Source organism: Erpetoichthys calabaricus, chromosome 8 (genome assembly GCF_900747795.2).
Source record: "Erpetoichthys calabaricus chromosome 8, fErpCal1.3, whole genome shotgun sequence".
NCBI lineage: Eukaryota > Metazoa > Chordata > Cladistia > Polypteriformes > Polypteridae > Erpetoichthys > Erpetoichthys calabaricus.
The window spans coordinates 55,152,082-55,178,928 of NC_041401.2; the positions used below are offsets into that span (position 1 = coordinate 55,152,082).

A 26,847-nucleotide genomic window follows, 5' to 3' on the forward strand; every position below is an offset into this window, starting at 1 on the left:
TTTAATTATTAACAATACAGATTATTTAAATGAAGTTAAAGTTTTATCTGTATAATATAATCAACATGTTTTGCTGCATTTCGTCTTAGAAATGAATACCGTCATCACATGTAAATACGCGCTTTATAAAGTGGCGCAGGTTGTGCAATATTATAACTGTAGTGCAAGTTTACAGTGAGGTAATTGTACTTATAAGTCCAAATATTTCTACAAGGAGCACTTGATGGACTGATTTAGTGTGTTTAGAGTTCTTGGGATGAAACTGTTTCTAAACCGCGAAGTCCGTACAGGCACTAAAGCGTTTGCTGTGGCTCAGGCAGCATCTGCTTCATGCTGTGTACCGATAATTCTCTTTCCAATCAGCTGCTGCTGTGATTTCCCACTCAGATACAGTAATATAAATACTCCGAGTGGTGCAGTGAGAGTAATGTGGAAAAAGATGATCTGCTGTGGCAACCCTTAACGGGATCAGCTGAAAGAACATGCAGTGAGAGTTACAACGCTAAAGCAGTTATGGTATTTGGAATACTATGGCTATTCCCTGGACCATTATATTGCTACAGGTTAATTACAATCAGATGCATTACACTAATAAACAATATGCAGTTAATTTCAGTGTATTTATAAAGCCGCGCCAGGAATGTGGATTTAAGAAAGAAAAAGTGATCACACAGGAACAGTAGCACTGCTTTGACACTGGGTGCCGCCAGTCTGCAAAACCGGGCGGATAAATTGCGTACGCCAAGGAATGAGTTACCGTGGAAATGTGCGTGGCTTTACGCCAAGTTTAGGTTTTATACATCGCGATTTGAGCGTGGAAAGGTTCGTACGCAACATTTCTGTGCGTACGCACCGTTTATACATGAGGCCCCTGGTCAGTTAATAGGCCCATAAAAAAGATAAAAGATATAAGGGAATAAAGGAATAATAGCAAATCAAAGTTATTGTCAGAAATATGCCATCTGCAGTTACAGACACCTGTTTATACAACACCCATTTAATAAGGTCTTTTGAGTTAAATGTTAGTTTTCAAGAAGGTGCATCACAACTCCAGAAAATGTTCAAAGCACAGCCTACTGTAGACATTGTCTCTGTCTTGCATTTTATCCTAGTGTCCATGGGGGTTTTCTGAGTATTCTGGTCTTTTCCTTCATCCCACGGCCATGTAGGTTAGGTTGACTCGGGGCTCAAAACTACCTTATGTGAGTGTGTCCTCAATGCTTGTACCTTCCATCCAATCTTATTAACTGTGGTGTCTTATTATATTATGATTTTTTTAACGTAGCAACTTATGGTGAAAATTGGTTACAGGGGATTCTTGACTTCTTAATGCACATACTAATAGACCTCTAGTTATTTGATGAACATATTTTTCAGTGAAGTTCCGCTCTTTTGTATGATGTCAGCTGAAAGTAGGCGCTGTTATTATTGGCATGCTGTGACTTAACACCCCTAGAGATGGACAAATACTGGCTTTCCGTCATGATTACAGTGCTGCAAGGTTGCCATAGTAACTGGTTGCCATGGAGCTCGCATGTGAATTGAAGTGAGTCCCTTTATCATGCTGGCAAACAATGACTTGTGAAGTTGTTGTGTGAATGAGGTTTAATTTGAGTTCTGAAGTTATTCTTATGAAGTAGGAGCGCATTAATGTTCTGTTGACATTTTTGTGTAGTTCATTTCTTGAACAACAGAAGAGAGTGAAGAGAGGTGATTTAAGGTCAATACTGATTGAAGAATACAATATATAGAAAATAATAGGTTATTTTCATTATGTTATGAAAGCCTTCTTTAAGTTTGTTATCTAGATTTTCTTTCTCCTAATAATAATAATAATAACACAAAACATTGCAATGCAAATAAAAAACAATTATACAAAATTATGAAATATATTTTTATCATAATATAACCGGTAATGCCATTGTGGGTATTCATGCAGGGGTGCTAAACTCCGGCACTGGAAGTCCGCAGTGACTATAGATTTTTGCTTTAACCAAATTTTTAATTATAACCCATTTATTTAACAATAACAATATATTTTGGGGCTTAGTTTTATTTAATTCCTTTGTTACAATTCAGAACCCTTGCTTGTCTATTTTTACTTTTAAACAGTCGCATTAAGGTTTTAATTGTTGCCTACTTTCTTAACAAGCCATCAGTTAATAATGAGGTGTAAATGACAAAGGACTCACCAGCTCTCCAGCTAACATGCTTCCATTCAGACATGTGTACATGCATCATGAAGTATCCCTGTTAATACGATGTTTTGAAATAAATGAGTGTGAAGGGAAGGGCCCACAAACCATATAGATAATGTTCTCAGAAAATGAAAAATCTACAATGTGATAAAGATTTGTCTTGGAAGAATGCAAGCACTAACGAGCCATAGATTTAAATACCAAGTTTCCTTATCTGCTAGGCCTCTCTTCTAATTACAAACTTGGTTGGAATGAATACTTGCACTGGCTGTGGACCTCCAGGACCAGAGTTGTGTACCCCTGCTTAAGAGTGTGCAGTTCTGACTTTTTACAATTCTAAGGACCTCGGCTGAATCTCCCATCTGGTCACAGCCTGTGTGGTCTTTGCATGCTCTCTCTAGGCATTCCTTTTTTATTCCATTTCCAAGAACTTGCACTTTAGGTCTATTGATGTCTCTTCTTTGGCCCCTTGTGTATGTGCGTGTGTGTGCTGCGAAGTCAGAGTGGCATCCCGTCTGGGGTTGGTAGAATAGTTATGCCAGTTATTTCCATTCATTATTTGAAATGCCCATATTTCAGGTTATTTTTGCTTAATTCTTTAAATTTATGCTGTTAGAGTGCTTGTGGGAAATTAAATTGTCATGTGGTAGCTAATAAATGGCAAACACTTTGCTTAATGCATCATAATGTTTTGAAGAATGCTAAACGTTAAAATCGTCAAGCTGGATCCATTTATTGCCAGCCTTTTACAGTTCTTTTTAATCCCTTAACCAAAACTTGAATTCAAGATAAGCCTAGTGCAGTTAGCTGATATTTGTTAAACTCCTATAAAAAAAAAAAGTGCAAAATTCAAAATATATTTTTTAAATTACTGCTTGCTATAATTGGAGATTGCATTGTCATATTTTTGGCAGCAATTTAAAGGAGCAAAGCAGCTGTGGTGAGAGGATACACTTGTGTACTAACTTGCATTCAGAAAACCAAAACTGAATCCAGGTGGATTTGTGGAGGAAAATAGTTTTTTTCATTATAATTCCTTCATTATTTCATAGGAAACAGGCACAACATATTAGAACCTTCAATCTTGTAGGCTTTCTGTCCTCCGTCCTCTTTTCTCTCCTTTCTCACCTCCTACTCCACAGTTTTAATAATGTTGTGCGCGTCTATTTGATTGTTACATTTATAGGTGTTTTTTCACTAAAACCTGCACTAGAAAGTAATGGCTGAGAGAATCGATCATTGAAATTCTGACAGCAACATATTGGCCCAGTTTTTCCAAATGTACATGTGTGAACAATTCCACTTTCAGAAAATCCAGACGTCCTTCTGCTTCTCTCACTAATGATTTAAACTAAAAATTTGTATGCAGTGTAGTATCCGCCTGGCATGAATTTGACTAGAATTGGGTTGTGGGCTTGAGCATTATTAATACATTTATTATCACCACTTGTGATTACTGAACTGTGCTGATAGACTGACTCAGAAAGAAGCTAAAACGCACATTGCTGCAGTTTTCAAAGTAAACAGCCTGTCATCTGTGACACCAGAAGTACCTGAAGATATTTTAAAAAAATATTCACATATACATGGATGGATATACTAAGGAATAAAAATGCACACAGATTTTAAAAAAAATGGCTTGATTTATTTCAGGTGCTTGAATCCTTACTGTTACCTGAAAGTATTTTCAGGAACCTTTAAACATTTGGCTTCAAAAATGATGTCTTTAGTAGTGGCCTTAATACTCCTCACTAGAGAGTTTTTTGATTCCTTTACCCCCTGAATATAGTTTGACATGCGTGCTGCTTTATGAGTTTCCTCAAGAGCTGGAAGTTAAACCCAAATTAGTTTAGGCACAAAGAAACAGTGCTGCCTAGACAAATGATGGCACAATCAGCATAGCCCGACCTGAATAACCAGCCATCTTTCATACAATGAAGGATCCTATGACTAAGGTCCTGAGGACCATTGCTAATACTATGTGAGTGATGGATTTTGGAACACTCGTAGCACTGACACTGTCTGTTCATAATGCTCATCTGTCAGGGTGCAAATGTGATGATCCAGCTGCACACTAACAGGACATTTTCTCCTTACTGATACAGGGCACTCTGACAAAATTAATCCAAAAAAGGGTAAATTATCTTTTGTTTTTAAACCAGTAGCATGTTTGAATAGATGCACACAAATGAAGCATTTTAATAATTCATCTACACATTTAAAATTTGTTTAGAAGTTTTTGAATTACTCTAAAATGAGTAGAATACAGTAGTTACTGATTTTTTTGGCTAAAATCTCTTTATCTAATTCACTTGACTCCAGTTTGTTAAATTCTTAATTAAGAATTGGCTTCTGTTGCTTTGTAAAAAATGGAAGAAAGTTGCTGACAATAGTAAAAGAGGAGCTCTAAACTATACATTACTCTTTGGATGTCTCATATCAATGAAAACTTTATTTATCTTTACATTAAGGTTTCTTTAATTTAAACGTTGCATACCTGTTTATTTTATTTTGTCATTTTAGTTTTCATTTATTTGAATAATATCTGAAAGGAGTTTTAAACCATGAAGTATGTCATAATATCATCGTTAAATTTTAATTTTATGTTTCTTCAATTAGGAGAGGCAGTTCCTGAGGATGAGCAACTGAATGAAAAAGATCAGAAAAACTTTGAACTCTGTGACAACACTCCTGTTATTGACAATCTTGTACCCCCCATCAACTTGATCTCAGCAGAAGAGAAAACCAAATATGAAGAAGATATAGCCAACTTGTATAAGCAGTTAGACGACAAGGTTTGTTGTACTTCCCTGTTTCAAAATATATCTGTATGGCACCATTTATACTGTACTGATTAATGTACTAATAGTTCTACAAGGAATATTCTAGGTAAGAAATTTTATTTTAGAACAAATAATCTTTTTTCTTTTAATGTCCTGTTACAGTTTGCTCAACACTACAGCAATTCAAATTGGTTTTTTTTTTCTTTAATATAAACTTCTATAGCCTTTAAGCACAAGCCTACCTTCCCAGTTCACTGTTGTGGCTAATGTGTTTTATGTAAATGCTGCCTTTGAGATAGCAAATATATTATGACTGCTTCACTGTATGAAACTGCAAAGCATGAAGATAAATTCATGATGGTGGTATTGTCTAAATTCACTTAGCTGAGATAATGTCCCTTATTCCTTTAGGATGACGAGATTAACCAACAGAGTCAGCTGGCTGAAAAACTTAAGCAACAGATGCTTGACCAAGATGAGGTAAAAAAAAAAAAGAAGTTGATTTTATTAACATTCAGATATTCAATACTGATTGGTAGAAGTGGTGTAATTTTGAAATGTGTGCATTTTAGAAAGGAATGAAGAGGTACAGTATGAATAAAAAATTTCATTTCCATTTGTAACCCTGTGTCAGTATTTATTTTGGTACTCGGCAGTCATCTACTCAATAATCAAAAAATCCTTTTAAAACTAAATATATTAGTGCAGTGGTATTAAGTCAGAAGTAAATAAATAGACACTGGGGCTCTAGTTAATTGAGGAGGAATGGCTCTGAAAGTTTCATAACCAGTCTGTTAAAAGGATTGCTGCATGTTTCTCAGCAGGCTAATTCTAATGTAGGGTCCCAGAAAACCAGCACTTCTCTGGCCACTCACTCACTCACTCACATGAAATCGATACAGAGGCACCAGCCGCTAGTGCAGTTCAATCTTTGTGAATTTGAAATGTTAGAGGAAACCCATGCAGGCAGTGAGAGAATCTGCAAACTCCACACAGAAATCTGGAATTTGAGCACATAACTCTGTCACGGTGTCATTGTAGCACTAATTGCTGTTTCACCATGCTACCCAAAATTGTGTTTCAATTTATGTTTTTTCAAATAGTGCTAGTTTGTGTTACTATTTTACTGCTTAGACAAAGGGCCCACTGAGTGTTACTTATTTGAAACCAAGGACTAGATGATTTATGTTTCATAACTAAAGCTTCAGGGGGCTCATGCATAAAACTTTGCTTAGACTACATACTAAATTTTTGCTCAGGCTAGAAAGTCAAAAACAGTATACACACAAAATATATCGCATTTATAAAACCATACATACGCCAGTGAACTTAAAACTATGTGCTCATGCGCATGCTGTTAACCGCTCTACATTCCTTTACACCAGTAACCATGTAATGAATATGCCACACCCGAATATTACACTATGCATACAGTTTTTCACTTCTTAAAATAAAGTTTATTTTGCCACAATTAAAATGTGTAGACAAACACACTTAGAAATGCACTGTTTTGTCATTTAAATACCTTTGAAAAGTATCTGTGTTCTATTTCGTGATGATGACTGACTTGTAAGCTGATTTAGATGCCCTGTGGTTGGAGTTTACATTACAGAGACTCTCGTGCAGAAATCACGAGATCCCCATTACAGGTTTTAACAACCAGGTTTAGAAAATGGATGGATATCAGAATGTGATTGACATGTCATTGAAATGTGCAATGAAATGAGATGTTTCAGTTCACTTCATTGTCCTGCCACATGGAGTCACTAAAATGCCAGCAGCAAGAAAGTCTGTGACAGACATGCACTATGAATAAGTAGAGACTGACTTTTAAGGAATGTACAGTACAAATGCACCATTTTTTAACTGACAACTGATCAGACAGTTCTAAACCATCTTGTGTTTAAGTAATAAAATGTTCTGTTTATGGATGGAGTATTTTATTTGTTTTTGTAACTGGTTAACAAAAAACAAACATTTATCAACTTTAGGCATACTCATTTTTAGAATCTGCCAGCTTGGCATATAAACATTTTTAAAGCACTCTGTTAGTTTTTAATTTGTATTATATTCTTCTGTTGTCATCTTTGTCTTTCAAGCTTCTTGCCTCCACGCGCAGAGACTATGAGAAGATTCAAGAAGAGCTAACAAGGCTACAGATGGAAAATGAAGCAGCCAAGGATGAGGTGAAGGAGGTGCTTCAGGCTCTGGAAGAACTTGCTGTCAACTACGATCAGAAATCCCAGGAAGTGGAGGATAAGACACGAGCTAATGAGCAACTAGCTGATGAACTTGCACAGAAAACTGTGAGGATGCATTCCTGTCAGAAATGGCTTCTCCTTATTTTGACATATTAGCTGTATTAGTAATTGTGGTCTAAAATTTCAAAGATGCCCTAGAGAAAAATGACACCTTACAATATGCAAGCTTTCGAGACAACTCAGGACCCTTCTTCAGGCAAGATGCCTCGAAAGCTTGCATATTGTAATCTTTTAGTTAGCCAATAAAAGGTGTCATTTTGCTTGGCTTTTCTCTACATTCATAATGGCTAACATGGTACAACACCCTAGTACTAAAGATACCCTAAAAATGAGAAATTCACCATAAGTATCATTTTTAAGTGCTTTTTTTTTTTTTTACTTGCTTTCATTTTAACATGCTTTATAATTTGATTCCCCTCCTTTCTTATATTCGGATTTTCATACTACACTTCAGTTGACCTGTTTAGCACCTGGAGCATACATTATAAAAATGTGCATTCTTCTTGCCTTTCAGACATCTCTAGCTTTAGTTCAGCGAGAGTTAAACCAGCTTGAGGAGCTCAGTAACCACCAAAAAAAACGTGCAGCAGAGATTTTAACCCTTCTGCTAAAAGACTTGAGTGAAGTTGGAAGTATCATCGGCACCAACGATGTCAAAATTGTGAGTAGATGATATTTTTTAAGGAACATGAAAAAGAACAGAACTGTTGGTTGTACTCTACATTATCTGTGTCCATATATCTTGTTAGGGTCTTTGTTCTGCTTAAGTGTTTATATTTAAGCTTCTTTGTTTTCACGCTTCTGTGTAATTCATCTTGTTTGTGTAACTGCTAGATTGCTGCAAAGTGCCATTTTTTTCCCCCAACACTACATCTAAAAATATTTATGTTTGAATAAACTGATCCGTTTGTCTAAGAAGACATTTTAAAAAGACTTACAAAGTCATGTTTGTAAATTTGACATTGTGTTAGATCCTTTTTGAACTTTACTATTATTAATCATGAAGTCAGTGTTTTTGAAGATTGCGCAAACTGTTATCTTCTAGATGAATGTTATTTTGTGATTTCAGTCAAAATAGACAGGATACTGTTAAGTATTTTTTATTTTTAACCAAGTTTCACCACTTTACGATTCTTAACTTGAGTTTATGTAACTTTTATTTAACTTTGAGCATGTATATACAGTGGTGTGAAAAACTATTTGCCCCCTTCCTGATTTCTTATTCTTTTGCATGTTTGTCACACAAAATGTTTCTGATCATCAAACACATTTAACCATTAGTCAAATATAACACAAGTAAACACAAAATGCAGTTTTTAAATGATGGTTTTTATTATTTAGGGAGAAAAAAAATCCAAACCTACGTGGCCCTGTGTGAAAAAGTAATTGCCCCCTTGTTAAAAAATAACCTAACTGTGGTGTATCACACCTGAGTTCAATTTCCGTAGCCACCCCAGGCCTGATTACTGCCACACCTGTTTCAATCAAGAAATCACTTAAATAGGAGCTTCCTGACACAGAGAAGTAGACCAAAAGCACCTCAAAAGCTAGACATCATGCCAAGATCCAAAGAAATTCAGGAACAAATGAGAACAGAAGTAATTGAGATCTATCAGTCTGGTAAAGGTTATAAAGCCATTTCTAAAGCTTTGGGACTCCAGCAAACCACAGTGAGAGCCATTATCCACAAATGGCAAAAACATGGAACAGTGGTGAACCTTCCCAGGAGTGGCCGGCCGACCAAAATTACCCCAAGAGCGCAGAGACGACTCATCCGAGAGGTCACAAAAGACCCCAGGACAACGTCTAAAGGACTGCAGGCCTCACTTGCCTCAATTAAGGTCAGTGTTCACGACTCCACCATAAGAAAGAGACTGGGCAAAAACGGCCTGCATGGCAGATTTCCAAGACGCAAACCACTGTTAAGCAAAAAGAACATTAGGGCTTGTCTCAATTTTGCTAAGAAACATCTCAATGATTGCCAAGACTTTTGGGAAAATACCTTGTGGACTGATGAGACAAAAGTTGAACTTTTTGGAAGGCAAATGTCCCGTTACATCTGGCGTAAAAGGAACACAGCATTTCAGAAAAAGAACATCATACCAACAGTAAAATATGGTGGTGGTAGTGTGATGGTCTGGGGTTGTTTTGCTGCTTCAGGACCTGGAAGGCTTGCTGTGATAGATGGAACCATGAATTCTACTGTATACCAAAAAATCCTGAAGGAGAATGTCCGGCCATCTGTTCGTCAACTCAAGCTGAAGCGATCTTGGGTGCTGCAACAGGACAATGACCCAAAACACACCAGCAAATCCACCTCTGAATGGCTGAAGAAAAACAAAATGAAGACATTGGAGTGGCCTAGTCAAAGTCCTGACCTAAATCCAATTGAGATGCTATGGCATGACCTTAAAAAGGCGGTTCATGCTAGAAAACCCTCAAATAAAGCTGAATTACAACAATTTTGTAAAGATGAGTGGGCCAAAATTCCTCCAGAGCGCTGTAATAGACTCATTGCAAGTTATCGCAAACGCTTGATTGCAGTTATTGCTGCTAAGGGTGGCCCAACCAGTTATTAGGTTCAGGGGGCAATTACTTTTTCACACAGGGCCATGTAGGTTTGGATTTTTTTTTCTCTCTAAATAATAAAAACCACCATTTACAAACTGCATTTTGTGTTTACTTGTGTTATATTTGACTAATGGTTAAATGTGTTTGATGATCAGAAACATTTTGTGTGACAAACATGCAAAAGAATAAGAAATCAGGAAGGGGGCAAATAGTTTTTCACACCACTGTAATCCTAAAGCAGTGTGTTGTGGAATAAAATACAAAACACACTGCCGTTTTCTAGTGACCAAGAATTTCATGCAAATGAGTAAAATATGTCATATATCCCTGCAAAAAAAAAAATTTCCTGTAATGACAAAGATGCAATTCAACTTACTAACAGAACAGAAGCCTGGAAGTGCAAAGGACAGTCTGACTTGTGCATTATCCTTATGTTTGATATTTAAATAAGTATTTATTAAAAACTATTAAATATTACATACTAGCAAGCACATATTCATAACCTCCAAACTTAAGGCACAAGTAAAACATTCAAAGCTTTTTGCAGGTTGTTAAACTTTGACCATTTTAGAAAATATTCCTTTCTCTGGTCATTGCTCACACTTTAAAACGTGTCCCAGGTGTGACATGCGCCTAAGCAGCCCTGAAGATTCAGTATTGTACAGTATGTTAATGGGAAGGGTAGCTGGGGGCTTCAGCGATATCAACCTGGGTTTCACTTATGTCCCATATGTTATATTTATGAAACAATAAAGTTTATCAAGTTCACAGCAAGAGTAACTACATCTCCATAGCCCTCTAATGTACTGTATGCTTTGGCGAGTGAACAGTGAGGAGCTGTTTAAAAAGACTGTTTGATCTTGATCTGTCCTAGTATTCAGTTAAGACATTTTCAACATAACTCACAGACATATGTTGGTAACGGAGCCCTTCAGTAACTCCAGGAGGTCCACTGCAAGGCTTCATTCTGCAAAACGCACTAAAACTTGACCAGACAAGTAATCATCAAATTGACAAAATGCACATGCCTTGTCCCAATGTTATTATTTTGGCATATTATTTTTTTATTTGATGTATCTGTAATGTACCTACGTTATTTGTCAGAACAGAATATTGTTTGTGTGTTTCTCGTCTCTTTGTCATGATAGGCTATGTTGCTGTAGACATGATTTTTGATTTGCTTGTTTCAGATGACAGAAGTGAATGGCGTTATTGAAGAAGAATTTACAATGGCTCGTCTCTACATCAGCAAGATGAAATCTGAGGTGAAGTCTTTAGTGAACCGCAGCAAACAGCTTGAGACCACGCAAGCTGAAGGAAACAGGAAGATGCAGGCCACTGAGAGGGAACTAGCATCCTGTCAGCTTCTCGTGTCCCAGGTGAATGGAGACCTCTATCTTTGTGTTTTCACTTTTATTTTGCATAAACAAAGTTTTGGTGATAATCAACCATTCACTGAATTGATATACTGCTTTCATCAGTGGATTTTTGAACACATTAAAGGTAGACATAAATTTAGTTTATCTTCCTGTCAATTCTCGTTCCAGGTATATACTGTAGAATGTACCACAGTGCAGGTGAAACAGTGACTAATGATTTTATTTGCATAGCATTTCTGGACACTCTAAATGAATCTGTCTACTATATGATAAAACAGTAAAGTCTGTGTGTCGTGTTCCTCAGAGCAATCTGATTGCTCAGTTTGGCAATGTGATAAACGATGAAGTGTGAGACGCACAAGGAGGAGTAAAGGTGCATACTGAGAGAGTCCTCTTCAAGGACAGAAAGTATAAAACCAGACAAGAGGGAAGAAAATAATGACAGAGTCTGAGAAGCAGGCTTTATGGGAACATACTTGTGAAAGAGAGCGCTAGTAGAGAGAGAGGAGAGGCACTGAGGGTACACCTAGAGATAGCAAATATTTTTATTCTATTACCAGTCTTCAACAAGTACTGTGGCTAGTAACTAATAACATGATAAAAATAAACAGTAAAACAAAATAAAAATATAACAATAATAATTAATAATTTGGACACTTTACATTAGTAAGCAAATTTAAAATGAGGAAAAGAGACAGCAACAGTAAATAGTTAATCTGTTTAAATATTCAATGATGTTTTGAACTAGTTCTTTATTAGTTCTTTTGAGGTCTTGAATGTGGGAACTATCTTAGTCTTTTTGCGTGAAAATTTTCAAAGGACAGAATTATCAAACACTATCCTGTACAATTTAATTTCTTCATTCATTTAGGAGTGTGGTTGAAGTCTGCAGGAGGAAAGGCCGTATGTATGTTTGTTTGCATGTCTGTGTGTGTGTGTATTTTATATATATATATATATATATATATCTATATATATATACTCTAGCCGTCCCCTGCAGCTCCGCTCACATTGTAGTGAAACAGGAGAGTGAGGAGGGCCGCCCCGCCCCGCCCAGGCTCCCCACTCCTGACATCACTCTTCCCCCTCCCCTTGGCCTGCAGTCTCTGTCTTGGATTAGCACGAATATATCGCTCCTGCAAGAGAACTATGATTCTTAACAGGATGAGAGAATATCGCAAAATCAACCGGAATGTTCAAGCAAATTATAGAAAAAAAACAGATCTAAATCCATAAGTAGTTCTCTCATTCACTAGTTAAGCGGAGGTAAGTCACACCCCAAGGCTGGTGCGTGAGTGACCAGTGTGCCTCTCCCCCCATGGCTCACTGTGTGTCTCTCGAAATTGCTCAAATAAATTGGTACCACAAGCAAAATATAATACATTGCGTAGTAATAGAAGTCGCAAAATCAACTGGAATGTTCAAGCAATTATGGAAAAAAACCCGATCTAAATCCGTTAAGTAGTTCTCCCTCGTATAGACAACCAATTCAAATCGTATACCATTGATGTTTTATGACTGTAGTCCCCAATAAACATCTTAGACAGCAGGGTTGTAATCATAATAAAACCTTTTTTTAGGGATTTGTTTCAAATACCGTGTGATGCTTTGGCAACAGTCAGGACTTGATGTTCTAAAGCTGTACAGACAACTTTAGCACCCCAGAAATTCTGCAGGGGATCCATTTGGCAAATACAATATCACTAACATGAGGTTAAAAGCAATTAAAACAATTAGTGATTTGTTGGAATTCAGTTTATGTAAGTTGCCATCATTGCCAGTTTTGATGCCCATGAGACACTATAAGGCACTATAATTCTGGATGCTTGATTTGGTTTTTCAATTATAATTCAATTTATAATTATGATTTTGAATTATAATTTTGAGTCATTTATATAAGAAGTAACAGTGATACCCTTATGGTGGATATTTCTCTAGGACAGGAGTTCCCAAACTTTTTTAAGCCTAGGCCTCCTAAAATTTTGTACCACCTGATCAGGCACCCCACTAACTCTACGAATTGGAGCATGGTCTTGGTCTCTGCTAACACCAAATGCTTAACTATAGCAGACTGTTGATGAATATGTGATCAAATGTCACATGATAGATTTAGGCTCCAGGAACTAAAATGTAACCACATATCACCATTGTTTTATCTTAAATTAGAACTCTTACTAGACCCAACTAAAGGTGATATTTCTTTAATGCCCCAACCTCAGTATTGCATTTTGGAATATTAAGTTTGATAGTTTTTTCTGTGGGTCTGTATTTTTAATTTTATGTGTTTCTGCCAAATGATCATGTGATTAATTATTTTTAATGTAAAAACAGTAGTATGATTTGATATGGAATTGAAAAGGTACCTAGAGAGAGAGAGACCTGTTTTGCTCACTGCTTATGCTGGGTTGGTTAGGACCGCACTCACCCCTTTACTATGTACTGTTTCATAAAAATCCGTCAGGCTTGGCAGGTCTTTCCCAGGCAGACTTCATCCTAGCATGGATAGGCTCAAAGAGGTGGGGAGCGAGACAGAGCTGTGACCTTGAACTCCACAAACATAAATTGTCACGTGTGGTTGTCATGGAGTAGGAAAACAAGTTCAGGTGAGAAAAGACACCGTGACACTGATCAATGGAAATGAAATGCAGCCTAGCATGATGTGGAGACTTGGTTTGGCCACTGTGTAACAAACGTCCTTTTTAAGGCCCACTCCCCAACCCTGCACCAATCTAGAACTGCAGCACTAGTCTACAACTACATTCATTAATTTCATGTAAATATTGCAGAACATTATCAGTTATATTTATTTAAAATCTGCATGATTTAAATTGAAGTCAGTGTTAAAAACTAGAAAAGTTGGTAAAGATTTTTTTTTAAGAACATTAACCTTGGCAGGACTGCTGTGGTCACCAAAGTGCAGTCTGTCATAACAAGTCCACTGCTTTAGGATCTTTGACTGTAGTGTGGAAGTTTATTTCCAAGAAAATAGTGCCATCTGCTGGTGCTTAAAAAGTACTGTGCAGTCTAATTTTCATATTTTCTCCTATCCAAGTCTGGCTTAATATATAATATAAAAATACAGGTTGTTTAGCTTTTCATATTAAAAAGTACGTAATATAATTTAATGAAGAAATAGATTTTGAATTTGTTAAAACCTTGACAATTGAGATTCCCTAATCATTAGACCTGTGTAATGACAGCTTTGTTCTAATTTTCCCTTTATTTTTACTTGTATTTAAGCTGTAAGTGGCCTATAAATTCCATCCATTTTGTGAAATTGTAATGAAATCAACAATGTCAGGAGTTGAAGTTTTTCTTAGCAGCAGTGGTCACAAGGTATCATAGAACACAATCATACATCCACATTTCCAACTAAGTTGTCTATCAAGTTAAACCGACCTGTTTTATGATGTGGGAGAAAATCCATGTCAATCCTGCGAGAAAATGTAATCTCCACATAGATCTTGATCGCACCAGGATTTGATCGAATATTCCTACACCTCTGAGGTAGTAAAACTCCTGCTGCTTCACAGCGCTGTCCACCTTTATGTGAAAAATACATTTTTAAATGCTGTAAAAATCCTTAAACTGTAGTGCTGTGTGTGGAATTCCCTGTGATAATCAGGGGTCACATTAGTGCTGTGATGTTGGCTGACATCTTACTCTGGTGTTGTGGCATATGCTATCACGTAGTGTATAAATATATTTAAAAGATGAATCTCATCATACATACTGTAGATATGCAAACAAAAGCTGCTTCTCTTTGTACTTCTGCCCAGCGTTACCCACAGTGGCCCCTTTTCATGAGTTTCAGTTTTGTGTGGAACAGCAGAAGCTGCCACCTCATTCACTGTAGTGGTGCTGATGCTCGCTTCAACAGCAGCAGTTATTCTTTTTGAAATGTCATTCTTTTGGATGTTTTCATTTTTATGTTTGATTTTTTTTAAAAGTAAATCCAGAGTTTAACTGCAGATAACTTTCTTTTCTTTGTGTGGGGCAGACTTGGGCTAAACTAAACGTTATTAATGTGTGGTAGAGGTATTATTTTTAAGGGTAATGCTAAATAAAACCACAATAACATTCTTCTAAATTTGTATTTGAGTCTATTTTTTCACAAACGCGGTGATTACAGTGTAACACACATAACATGTTTTTAAAATTTATTTTCAGGGCGGCTTCATACTTCTGATTTGTGAATCTTTCTGGGGTCTCAGTGGTTAATTTGAGAGTCTCAGGTCCCAGGGATCCCCTGTAATTTTGCAGCTTGTTAGTGTCTTCAGTACAACCTAATCTAACTTCCATAGATGGTATGAAACGTGACATAACATATTTTTTTCCCTTTTATTCAAAGCAGCTGTTTCACGTGATTTTAATTGCTCTACTATATTTTAATTCATTTTTGTTTTCTTGATGACAATGTCATTAATTTGAGGCTGCATCTCGTATTAAGCTTAGATGTATAAGAATGATCCATAAAGCATTTCAGTAATAATAATTTGACACTATTGAGCCACTCCATATTTGGATCATTTTGCCAGCTATATATTAACTTTGCTTGTCATTATTGCTGATCATTTTTATTTTGTATTTTATTTTGAATTATCTATTTGCAGTGTGGCAAAATTAATACACCAATTTAAAGTAGACAAAGTGGTGTGAAAGTGAATACACTGTTGAGGTTAGAAATGTGGAAATATCCAGAGAGAAAATCTGGTCTCTCTGGGCAGCCTGTCACAGGTGGTCTTGCCATCTGTAGAGAAGTGGAAGAAGTATGAGTGAGCAGTCATGGAGTAGTACAGAAGCTAAGAAAATTGCCATTTGTCTTGATGTAAACAAGATTTGCATAATTTATATTTAACAAACTGTATACACAACAGAACGTATCATTTATTGGGGTTCACATACACAAATACAATGAAATGCTAAGTTTCCCAACATATGCTGTGTTGTTGAGGCAATGGAAAGCTAAACAGCCCAATTCTTAGGAATTCTGAGAGACTGTCCCCCAGCATGTCCTGTGTCTTTGCTCAGGTGGGCATACATGAGAGGTGCATCCTCTGTATATACTATAAGTGGAGGATTTCAAGTATGTATCTTGGGAAGGTGAGAGTAGGAGTGTTTGTGAGGTTGACCAAGAAATCAAGGAGCTTTCTATTGACCAGACAATCCATATTTCCATTCTCATCAGGGTCCATGAGCTCTGAGTACTGACTAAAAGAGTATTTTGGTACAAGCAGCCAAAATATAGTTCTTGCACAATACTACGAGTGCATTCATTTGAGATGAACCAATGCGATTTAATTCTCATTTAAGCTTTCTGATAAACTGATGTAAAACTTGAGAAACCCATCATTACTGTATCATTTGTAGAAGATTTATCATTTTTTTTAAGGCATCAAAAATTTCCAAATGTAAGGTTTCATCAAACACAAGCTGAAGAGCTAACATTGTGTGGCTATTCATGTAATGGTTGGTTAAAAACTGTTTAATAGTTGCCTATCCATTTTTAATCTGAGAGAATTATTTAGTCAGTCAGTCATCGTCCAGCCCGCTATATCCTAACACAGGGTCACCGGAGTCTGCTGGAGCCAATCCCAGCCAGCACAGGGTGCAAGGCAGGAACAAATCCCGGGCAGGGCGCCAGCCCACCGCAGGAGAATTTTTATAGACTTTTAAAATTGTAACATGGTAAGCTTATTGTTATGTATGCATAGTACTAGCAGAATTCTTAGTTGCATGTCTCCTCAGAACACCGATAATAATTCATTACCAACAAAGAGATGCACAAAAAAAGCATACATAAAGTGCAACATATACATTTATATACAGTCTATACACCCTTGACTTCTTACATTATATTTGTTTTTTTTTGCACTGCTTCTGGAGTTGCTGGCAGTGTAATTTATTTATCTTATATGGACCATAGTATCTATTTGTTGAGCATGGCATTTCATATGCAGTTTTTATTGTTATGCACATTTGGATAAACTTAAGTGCAATACAATACAATACAACATTTATTTATATAGCACATTTTCATACAAAAAGTAGCTCAAAGTGTTTTACATAATGAAGAAAAGAAAAATAAAAGACAAAATAAGAAATTAAAATAAAACAACATTAGTTAACATAGAAAAGGAGTAAGGTCCGATGGCCAGGGTAGACAGAAAAAACAAAAAAAAAGTAGTTAATGTTTGCTTTTGATTTTTAAATCTGTTGTATGCAGGTGCTTCAAGTAAGGTATTACAAACACACATGCAATGTGACATGGCTGGCCAGGATTTTAATTAGTATGTTGGCTTGTGAATGAAGTTGATTGATCTCTTTTTGCAGCTGCAGTTATTAATGCCTTTAAGTAAAGCATAACTAGTGATCAAGGTGGGCTGTTATCTTCTAGGCAACAACAAGATTTTTGATGCCTGAGCATATATCTTTGTCATGCATTTTACATTTATATGTGTATCTTTTCAAGAGCTGTTCATTTTTTAATTAGACATACAGGTAATTTAGAATGTTGTATATCTGTCAATTTATTTTCATCTTTTCATTGATGACTTGTAAGAAAGAGACCATGTATTTGATATGTTAACCTCTAAGGAGAGAAACTGCCTTTTAGAACAAGCTGTCGTACACTCTTGTGTAACCTCCTTCTTGCTCTGTAATATTCATAAGAAAAGCTGGTTGTTCCTAAATTGAGTACAGTGCTTTAAATCATCACTGACAGTATTGTGTAGAGAATAAGCAGGAAAACGTTGGGATGAGTGCAGAATCTAAAATGGCCAAAAAAAAAAACCTAGAATAGACATAGTTAGACCATGCAAACAATGTTTGATCTGAGATTTGAATATACATTTTACATGATTAGAAGGCAATTTTTGTATTAACACAATTGCTTAGTCTGTAAAATCTAAGATTGAAAAAAAAACCTGCCTTCATATGATCAGTTTTGTTTTTTTTTTCTTTTTTGGTCTAACAGCACCAAGCCAAGATCAAATCCATGACTGATTACATGCAAAATATTGAACAGAAGAAAAGACAGCTTGAGGAGATGCAGGATTCTCTCACTGAAGAGCTGGCAAAGCTTCATGCACAAGGTAACACGCTTGTAAATATATTTTTAAAATCACTTAAAAAAAAAAAAAAGCATATACAGTTGTCATTAAATGTCTGTATATCCTTACAAAAAAATTGCTTTGATGTAATGTTGGAAATTGGGAGGAATCCTGTCCTGTTTAGGTTTAAGATTAAAACAAAAATAATATTTAAACGATGGCCCCAGCCATTTCTTTTTTTTACTTGTGTGAGTGCATCTTCTTTAACATCAGCTATGTGGCAGCATGAGGACAGCAGGTTTGATACAAACATTTTTTACTAGTTAGAGCTGTTAATTATATCAGCAGTCCTGGCAAGACAAAGTCCCATTTACTATTCCCATTAAGAAGAAGCAGCACTACAGAGATCTGCTGCCACCTCTGTTCTTAATGGTGCAAACGCTGTTCCTAAACACTAAACATCCACCCACCCGTTTTATAATCCACTTATCTGTTTCCATTTAATCGTTGTAAAGAATTTATTAGCTATGCTGGCAGTATCAAGCACAAGGCAGGCAGGAACTCTGGACTGGGCCCAGTTTAGAGTCGACAATCACTGTTTAGAAATTTAGGCCAAACGTTGTATCTTTGTCTCAATGGCCTATAAGTCAATTGTCAGCCTGTTTTCTGTGAGTGATTGTATCTTCTTGCAAAATTTATACTGGCATGATTTTTTTTTTTTTTGGTGAGAAGTGGCTTCCATCTTGCTGCCCAATCCTTCAGTTTAGACAAGGGGAGATAAACCAAAATGGTTGTGATGCAGAGAGTGGCCAGTTGCTGCTATCAGTCTCTCTAACTTGGAAGACCAAGGCCATGTTGGAGTGATTATATTTCTCAGCTGGCCTGGGAACATCTCAGCTTTCAACTGGAGGAGTTGTAGGAAGTGGCAGGGAAAAGAGACTTCTGGGCATCTTTGCTCAGACTGTGGCTCCCACATCCCGGACTCAGATAAGTGTCACAACATGGAGGGATGGATGGCTATGAATACTATCACAACTGAAAAGCTCTGACCTGATTTGTCTAGATTTACACTCTATATAAAGGCAAGCAGAATATTCAGTAGTGGTGTATAGACACTTGGTATCCATTCCATTTTATATCATCAAGAAGATCTATTGGCAGTTTTATTTTATAGCTTGGGGGTTTATAAGGTCCTCAGGATAAAGATGTCCCCTTGAAATGTCCTTGCCCTGGAGATGGTAAACTGTATGACATTCTTTTGCTGATTGCACTGTACAGACTATAAACCATAACTGTAAAAGTTAATTGGATCCCTTTTAACTCAGGAAGCTTTAACTGGAGATTTTAGGTGTGTTGGTAGAATTGTGAAAATGTTTAACATGTATGTTTACTTCAGAACAAAAGCTGGAATTGCTTATTGCACTACTTGTTCTCGCCATAGAAAGTGAAAATGTAGTGCACAGGGATAAAATGTATCAATAACTCTATAAAGAAAATATATATTTTGTAGTAGGTATTTAAAAAAAAAAAATATTTGTTGCAGAAAAAATGCATGAAATCTCAGTTAAAGACAAGGAAAAGGAGCACATGACTTTGCTTCAAGATGCGGAAGAGATGAAGGTAAAACCATTTTTCTTTCAATACAGATGTGGCTAGAGTGCAGTAAATGCTATACCCCTTTCAGGAGCCCGCTTTGTGCTGGGATATCCTTGAATCAGTCAGCAGTTACCTAACTATATTCCTTTTTGTTTGTAATTTTTCTAATGACCCACGCAACAAACAATGTGAACTTTGATTGCGTCTGCAAGATAAAAGAAACTAAGTTGTGCTGAAAAGTCAAGTGTTTAGTTATATTGTAATGTTTGTTAATGTTCTGAAATGTTGTACTTTGTACTCCTGATTAACTTGTGTTTTGATTCATTTGGCTTGCCCTTAAGCATAATTAAATTTAAAATTAAATAGGAACTAATTAGGAAGGAATGGTTGATGCATGAAATTTGTTGAATTCTTTGTAATGTGCCATCATTTAGCCATATAGTGTGGCTACAATGTGTGGATTGCTTATCTTGGCACTGTGGCCATTCATTATTTTTATACATGATATTAATGGTTGGCATTTGTGCTTCTTCTCACATTAACTTACATTGTGTTTCCAGAAAACACTGGAGCAACAAATGGAGAGCCACAGAGAAGCCCACCAGAAACAGCTTTCTAGACTACGGGATGAAATTGAAGAAAAGCAAAAACTGATTGACGAGCTCAAAGAGTAGGGTGGAAATTTCAAATAAATTGCTGTTTTGCTTTTCACAGGTGTAAACCATGTTCAACAACACTGTTTACTTAAGATAGCAATGCAGGCTGTTGTTGTCATGTAATGACATACAGTACCAGTAAACAGGTAATCTAGAGAGGAGAATGAGAAACTGTGCAAACACAGCAACTGACAACATTAACAGTATTTACACTATTCGGTTACATTTTAGCACTGCAGGTGTTCAATAAGTATTATACATTTTAAAAGCTTAAAAATGAGGAATTGCATAAAAACTTAAGTAAGACCCTCACTTTCTATACATTTTTTATGTGAAATTGCTTTAGTTTAAACATTGCAGGTTGGATACTGCACATCAGGCCATACTTTCTCCAGCTTCTTCTGTGGGATTCCGAGATATAATCCCTCCAGAATGTCTTGGGTTTCCTCCTGGGACTTCTCCCAGCGGAGCATGTCTGGTACCTCACTATAGCCTGAGGTCAAAAGAACAACACTGGTGTGCAAACCACAGGCTCCCAAACTGGATATTTTCAAACTTGTGACTGTCCCTTGATATCACAAACACATTCAATGGACTGAGTTTAACTCCAGGCACTCTATGTAAGCACACCAGAAATAAAGGGACTGAATGGTACGCGGTAGTGACTCCTGAACTACCCATACATTTGTAGCACCATTCAAAACATATTATGGCGTACAAAGTAATAGGCCAAATTAAAGCACATGTTGTCCTAATTAATTTTTAAAATATTATATATATATATATATATATATATATACTGTATATATATATATATATATATATATATATATATATATACTGTATATAATGTATATAATATATTAGTATAGACATTTAATCCTGTGTGTTATATTTAACTTAGGCAATTTCTATTAATATGTTTTATTGCTAAATTGACTGACTTTTAGTAGTAAAGACTGGGCTTTGCAACAGAGGAAGCATTTTACTAAAATTTCTGTTTTCCCATTGGGCTTGCTAACATGTTTAATTTTAATTACCCTAAGCTTGAACCAGAAATTGCAATTGGAACATAAACAACTCATTTGTGATTATGAAAAGTTAAAGACTGAAGAGCAGGAGAAGGATATGAAGCTTCAGAAACTTATGTAAGTATTCCTTTATTGAAGTATCTTTTTTTTTAATGGGTACATTTTCTCAGAAGGCACTTAACACGTAAGTGTCCTCTATGCTATACATACATGTACAGTTTATTATTTTTTATATGCAGTAAAGCTTTTCCTTTGTGCTAGTTAATTAATGGTTGGGCATCAATAGTACTATACTACCCTGTGGCTGTCCTCTTCTGAATGAAAACCACTTATTTATCCTGTGAACATGTGCTAGCATATGGCAACAGAAGTACATAAATATAATTATATGCCAAAGTTGTCAGCAGTAAACTGATGTTAATTCTGTAGACTTGAGGATGACACCATGTTTTAAGTACTGTAAAATCTTTTTGTTCCCTCTCCAGCATTCTCAATGATAAAAGGGAGCAAGCAAAGCAGGACCTTAAAGGACTGGAAGAGACTGTGGTAAGAAGAGTATTTAATTGAACAAGTATATCCAGTATTGTTAATGCTGAGTATCTTAGTTTTATGTGATATGTACTTTTTATTTTCATACCAATAAACTGTGCACTGCAGTGCTTAACTTTGATTTGTAATGTGTGGCAGAACTCCATACACTTAAAGAAAGCTTCTGGAAGCAGGAATAATGGGACTGAGAATTGCTCTTGATGTTTTAAAGTGAAAACTGACAAGGTTTAGTAAATGAATCACTTGCCAAAGTGTTCCACTTTAAGCGCCACTTTCTTGTGTGCATTAGTGTTTCCGTGTATTCTCACACATTGTTTTTCCATGCAACCACTACTGGCTAAGAGTGCAGTAGAAAAGCTGTGTCTGATATGGATTGGAAGGATGAATGAATTTCTTGGCGTTTAACTAGAGGTTTGGGTATTTTAGGTTTATGTTTTCTACAGAGGGCCAGTCCAGACTTGTCAAACTGAACATGTGGTGTTAAGTCGTGGTTAATGACCTAGAGAAATATGGCTCCAGTGTGTTTTAATATCCACTGCAGAGCTTTGCAGTTTCCCATAGTCTAGATACCTCTACAGATTCCAAAGTAACTCCCACAGCATGCTTGTCATTGTGCAGCTATAGAAGTTAGTGAGGATCCAGGGAAACGGGTTGAATTGCTTCAGCTTTCTGAAAATGTGAAGTAATTTTCTGGTGGTGCTAAAATGATTATTTCACCTCCATTGGGAAAGGTATATACAGTATGTATCCTTCCCAGTCAGTTGTTCTTTTTTGTATCTGAACCTACTGTATTTCAGCTGTGACGTTACTTGGGACTATAAGTCATATGAGACATTCAGACACACCAACTTTGTTCTGACATGCTTTCCACTTGATTGTTCAGTGTTTGCTGAAGAAGCCACCATTGTGATGCATTGTATATTTTAAGACTTCCTTCTCTGTCAAAGGAGCATGCAACAGTAGTCTCTAGACAGCATGTGTGGCAATAATGGAAAATAATCTGGAAAATTTCAAATTTGTTTTACATCCAAAGTATGTTACAGAGAAAATGAGTTTCTTTTAGAGTCAGGAGAAATGCTGTGGGGAAATAAGTGCAGTTAGAGCTGACTTTCATATGTTTGATTATATTAACTTAATAGATCATCCAGGAAACTAGGTAGGTGTTAAAAGTACGTTCTTAAACTGGGTTGTGTATTGCTGGTGGGCAAATTTCAGTCTCGGTTAGAAAATCTGTTTCGCTTTCAAAGTTTATTACATGTGGTGTCCTGCTGGACTTTGTCTTGAGGCCACTTGTCTTTTCAATTTATATGTTGCCTCACAGACATATAATTCATCATTCCTAATCATGATAAATCTTTTTAATTTTAGACAGATGACACACTAATATACTGTATTTGTCTTTTGAAATGATTGGATTTGGAAAGTTGTCTGCATTACATGACTGTATGAATGACTGTTGGATGACTTAATTTTTTACTTAAATACTGAAAACAGGCCACCTTGACAGCTTGATGCTTACCACATTTACCTGTGCTCTGTTTCTGGCCCAGTTTCAGTGCCTCAGTCTAGTTTGGGTTTCCTTCAGTAACTACAAGATGATTCAGTATAAGATGGTGTGGCTGAACTAACTCAATAGGCTCTGGCTGTGTGCAAACCTGTAATGGTATAAAGGTGTATGGAGACTGGATGAATGCATTGATCTAAACCATACAGTGACTGACCCTGCGCTCTGACCTCCAAAGGTTATGCGAAAAGACAATTTCCACGCAGAGAAAAGTATTTCAAATAAAAAATCTAAATTAAGACAGAACACAGATTCCTAAAAAGTATATGATGTATACCTCTAAAGTAATTTGTAGATAATTCAAGACCATTTTCTTTTTAATATTAAATCTACTTATGTTGCCTAATTTACTTCCGTTCAATTTACTGTCATTATGTTGTACAGTAGAATGAAAAGTTTGTATTTTAGTCGCAATGGTGCAGAAACTTGCAGCAACAGTAAAGTCCAATGCAGAATGACATGGGAGACACATTGTTAAACACAGCAATAATATTTACAGTATTTATCTTTAATTAAGTCTTACAAATTAAAAGTACACTAAATTCTTTACTAATGTAAAATATGAACACATACTTTGTAGTTTTAAGAAACTTTGGGGGGAAAAATGAAAGCAATTTTTTCAAGATGCTACCTGATTTAGTGCAAAAATTTGCTTAAACAGCCACATCTATACTGCAAGAAATCCTGTATACAGTATAGCACAACTCCATAGCTGGGATAACACAAGAGTTCAATAGTTTCAGAAAAGTTTATTAAAACATATTCTGAAAGCTGTCATTTTTCCATACATGTTGTAAGCATGGGATGTATTTTTTCCCCCGTTTTTTTACCTTGGTATACAGATGGCATGAATTGCAGAAAAATGTCATTTATTTGAAATTTCCGTTGCTGAACATGGTGGTATGTACAAAGGCTTGAAATGCTCTATGGTTATTATGGGAATTGTCAGTATGTGACTTGTCTGAAAACAAGAGGCACTGATTATTTATAACTTCCAAGAAAAGTTGTTTTCAAAAGAGAAATATTCAGGACACAGGATATGTGAATCTTCTACTTAATACTGCACTTGTAAATCTTATGATTTTAAATCTCTGTGCAGGCCAAGGAGCTTCAGACACTTCACAATCTTCGTAAACTTTTTGTTCAGGACCTCACTACTCGTGTCAAGAAAGTAAGTGGCTTCTGCTTTTTATTTTTGCTTTTTACATCTAGTGTAATGGAAAGTCTATCTTCTTCCTGTATTTAATGAATGTACAGTGTATATGAGGTGTTTTTATGAATGTGTTCATATAAGATTTCCGGTAAGTGATTTTAAATTTGATCACACATATATAGCTTGTTACATCCTAGTGATCAAATATTCCAACGTTTCCTGTTCACCATACCTTCCTAGAGTGCTGAACTGGACTGTGATGATGGAGGGGGGGAGTGCTGCGCAGAAGCAGAAAATTTCCTTTCTTGAGAATAACCTGGAGCAACTTACAAAAGTTCACAAACAGGTACGACAAAAGAAGTAAATACTGTATACAGTTAGGTGCATTGGCCTACACAAAGAAGCTTTATAACTTTGGCTCATTTAGTAGAGGTGGCAGCTGAAAAGAGGGATACCCGAACATTTTTAAATATATACTGTTTCATTTGACATTGGAGAAAATGGGCAAAATTAACTTTTGTTCATATGAATAAGATTTTTTTTTTTACATTTTATTTTAAATATTGCATTATAATGAGTAAGTTAAAATTCAGTAAGACTTACAGTGCTACATAATATTCAAATTATACCATACTGCCACTCATGAATTCATTTAGAGACCAAAGAAACTGACTTAATGTGAAGTAAATCACTCAACATACTTAACTGTGGACAACAACAATAAATACCTGCCATATTAGGATATTGTGGTTCTTCCTAAACTAAATTTGATTTTTATTTTACAATTTTAAGTACTAAAGAGTTTCTATTTACTTGCTGTATTAAGGTGGTTTGATTAGGATTTAACTATCATGTACACACAGCACAATAACATTTGTCTGCAGCCAGCTAGTGAGACCAGTACAGTATATACAGCACCACGATTTACTGTACTATATGTACTGTACAGTCTGTGTATATGGGTATATGTATATGTAGAAATACCTTGCCTCAAAATGTGTCCTCCTTACTTGATAAGTCTGACAACACAATTGTCATTACCAATGCAAGGTAAACCCGACATTACTTCAAAACATCTACATTAACACACAAAGCACCACAAAGGTATGTTTAGTAATCCAGGACTAATTATAAAAATACCAGGTGCAGGTGGAGAACAAGGTGCTTGCCTGTAGAGGTGGGCCGCTGGCGGTTCACAGGGCGATCCTTGTGGAAGGCCTACAGAACACTTGGCATCACCAGGGCAAGCAGGGCAAGAGCCATTAGGAATAGCACAGAGGCTGCAGAGAAAGCCTCCCAGAGGAGAACCGAGGGGCTGTAGTAAGCCACTTGGACACAGGCTGAAGTCAGATCAAACTCCGTTGGGTTGCATGGAAGAGTGTGTACGGTAGTTCGAAAGACCCTGCCAGGTTCTGTCACTGATGAAGTACATGCATCAAATGATGTATCATGTAACATATGTTGGCCATTCTAAAATTGGTTTGTTAATATTTTAAAATATGTAATTCATAAATGACAAAGCAAATTTGATATTGGTTGAATTTGTTAAAAAAAAAAAAAAATTGTGGATATATGTTTTGGAAAGAAAAAAATATTAAATTCAGTAACAAAGACAGATGTTAATAAGTTAACATCAAAGAGGCAAATATTTAAATATTTACCCTGTAATGTTACATTCACTCATCACTCATTGTTATCACAGAAGACAAGGGCCAGAGGGTGGCTACCTCAGCAAAGACCAGAAATTGCTCAGCTCAGAAGCTGCACTCCCATCAGGATGTCTGAATCACCACCCCAAAAAGGGCCACATTTTTCAAACAGCCTTAGCAAAGGCCAAGAGCTGTACTGCTGCCGGGACTTTGCAGATAAGCTACCTTTGAAGAAGCCGCACAAATCAAACACGTTAGCAATATGGCTGAGGCTAGCTACCTCAGCTTCAATACCTTAGCGGGTGCCAGAGCCTGCCTACCTCATTGTTACCCATGAAAGAGCTGCACAATTACTCCTGACAGATGCCAGGAGGTTCTCCTGCCACATTACCTTTATTTGGTTTC

General features: G+C 36.3%; 1 protein-coding gene across 1 annotated transcript in view; it reads left to right on the top strand.

The window, feature by feature from the left end:
* kif5c (kinesin family member 5C) overlaps positions 1-26,847 on the top strand; it is a 168,327-nt gene that overhangs the window by 122,375 nt on the left and 19,105 nt on the right. The window contains 13 exon segments of the mRNA XM_028806530.2: positions 4,818-4,993; positions 5,393-5,461; positions 7,081-7,287; positions 7,757-7,903; positions 11,004-11,192; positions 18,169-18,286; positions 19,788-19,864; positions 20,401-20,510; positions 21,543-21,644; positions 22,013-22,073; positions 24,740-24,811; positions 25,034-25,060; positions 25,062-25,139. Coding sequence (XP_028662363.1) covers positions 4,818-4,993; positions 5,393-5,461; positions 7,081-7,287; positions 7,757-7,903; positions 11,004-11,192; positions 18,169-18,286; positions 19,788-19,864; positions 20,401-20,510; positions 21,543-21,644; positions 22,013-22,073; positions 24,740-24,811; positions 25,034-25,060; positions 25,062-25,139 — 1,433 coding nt within the window.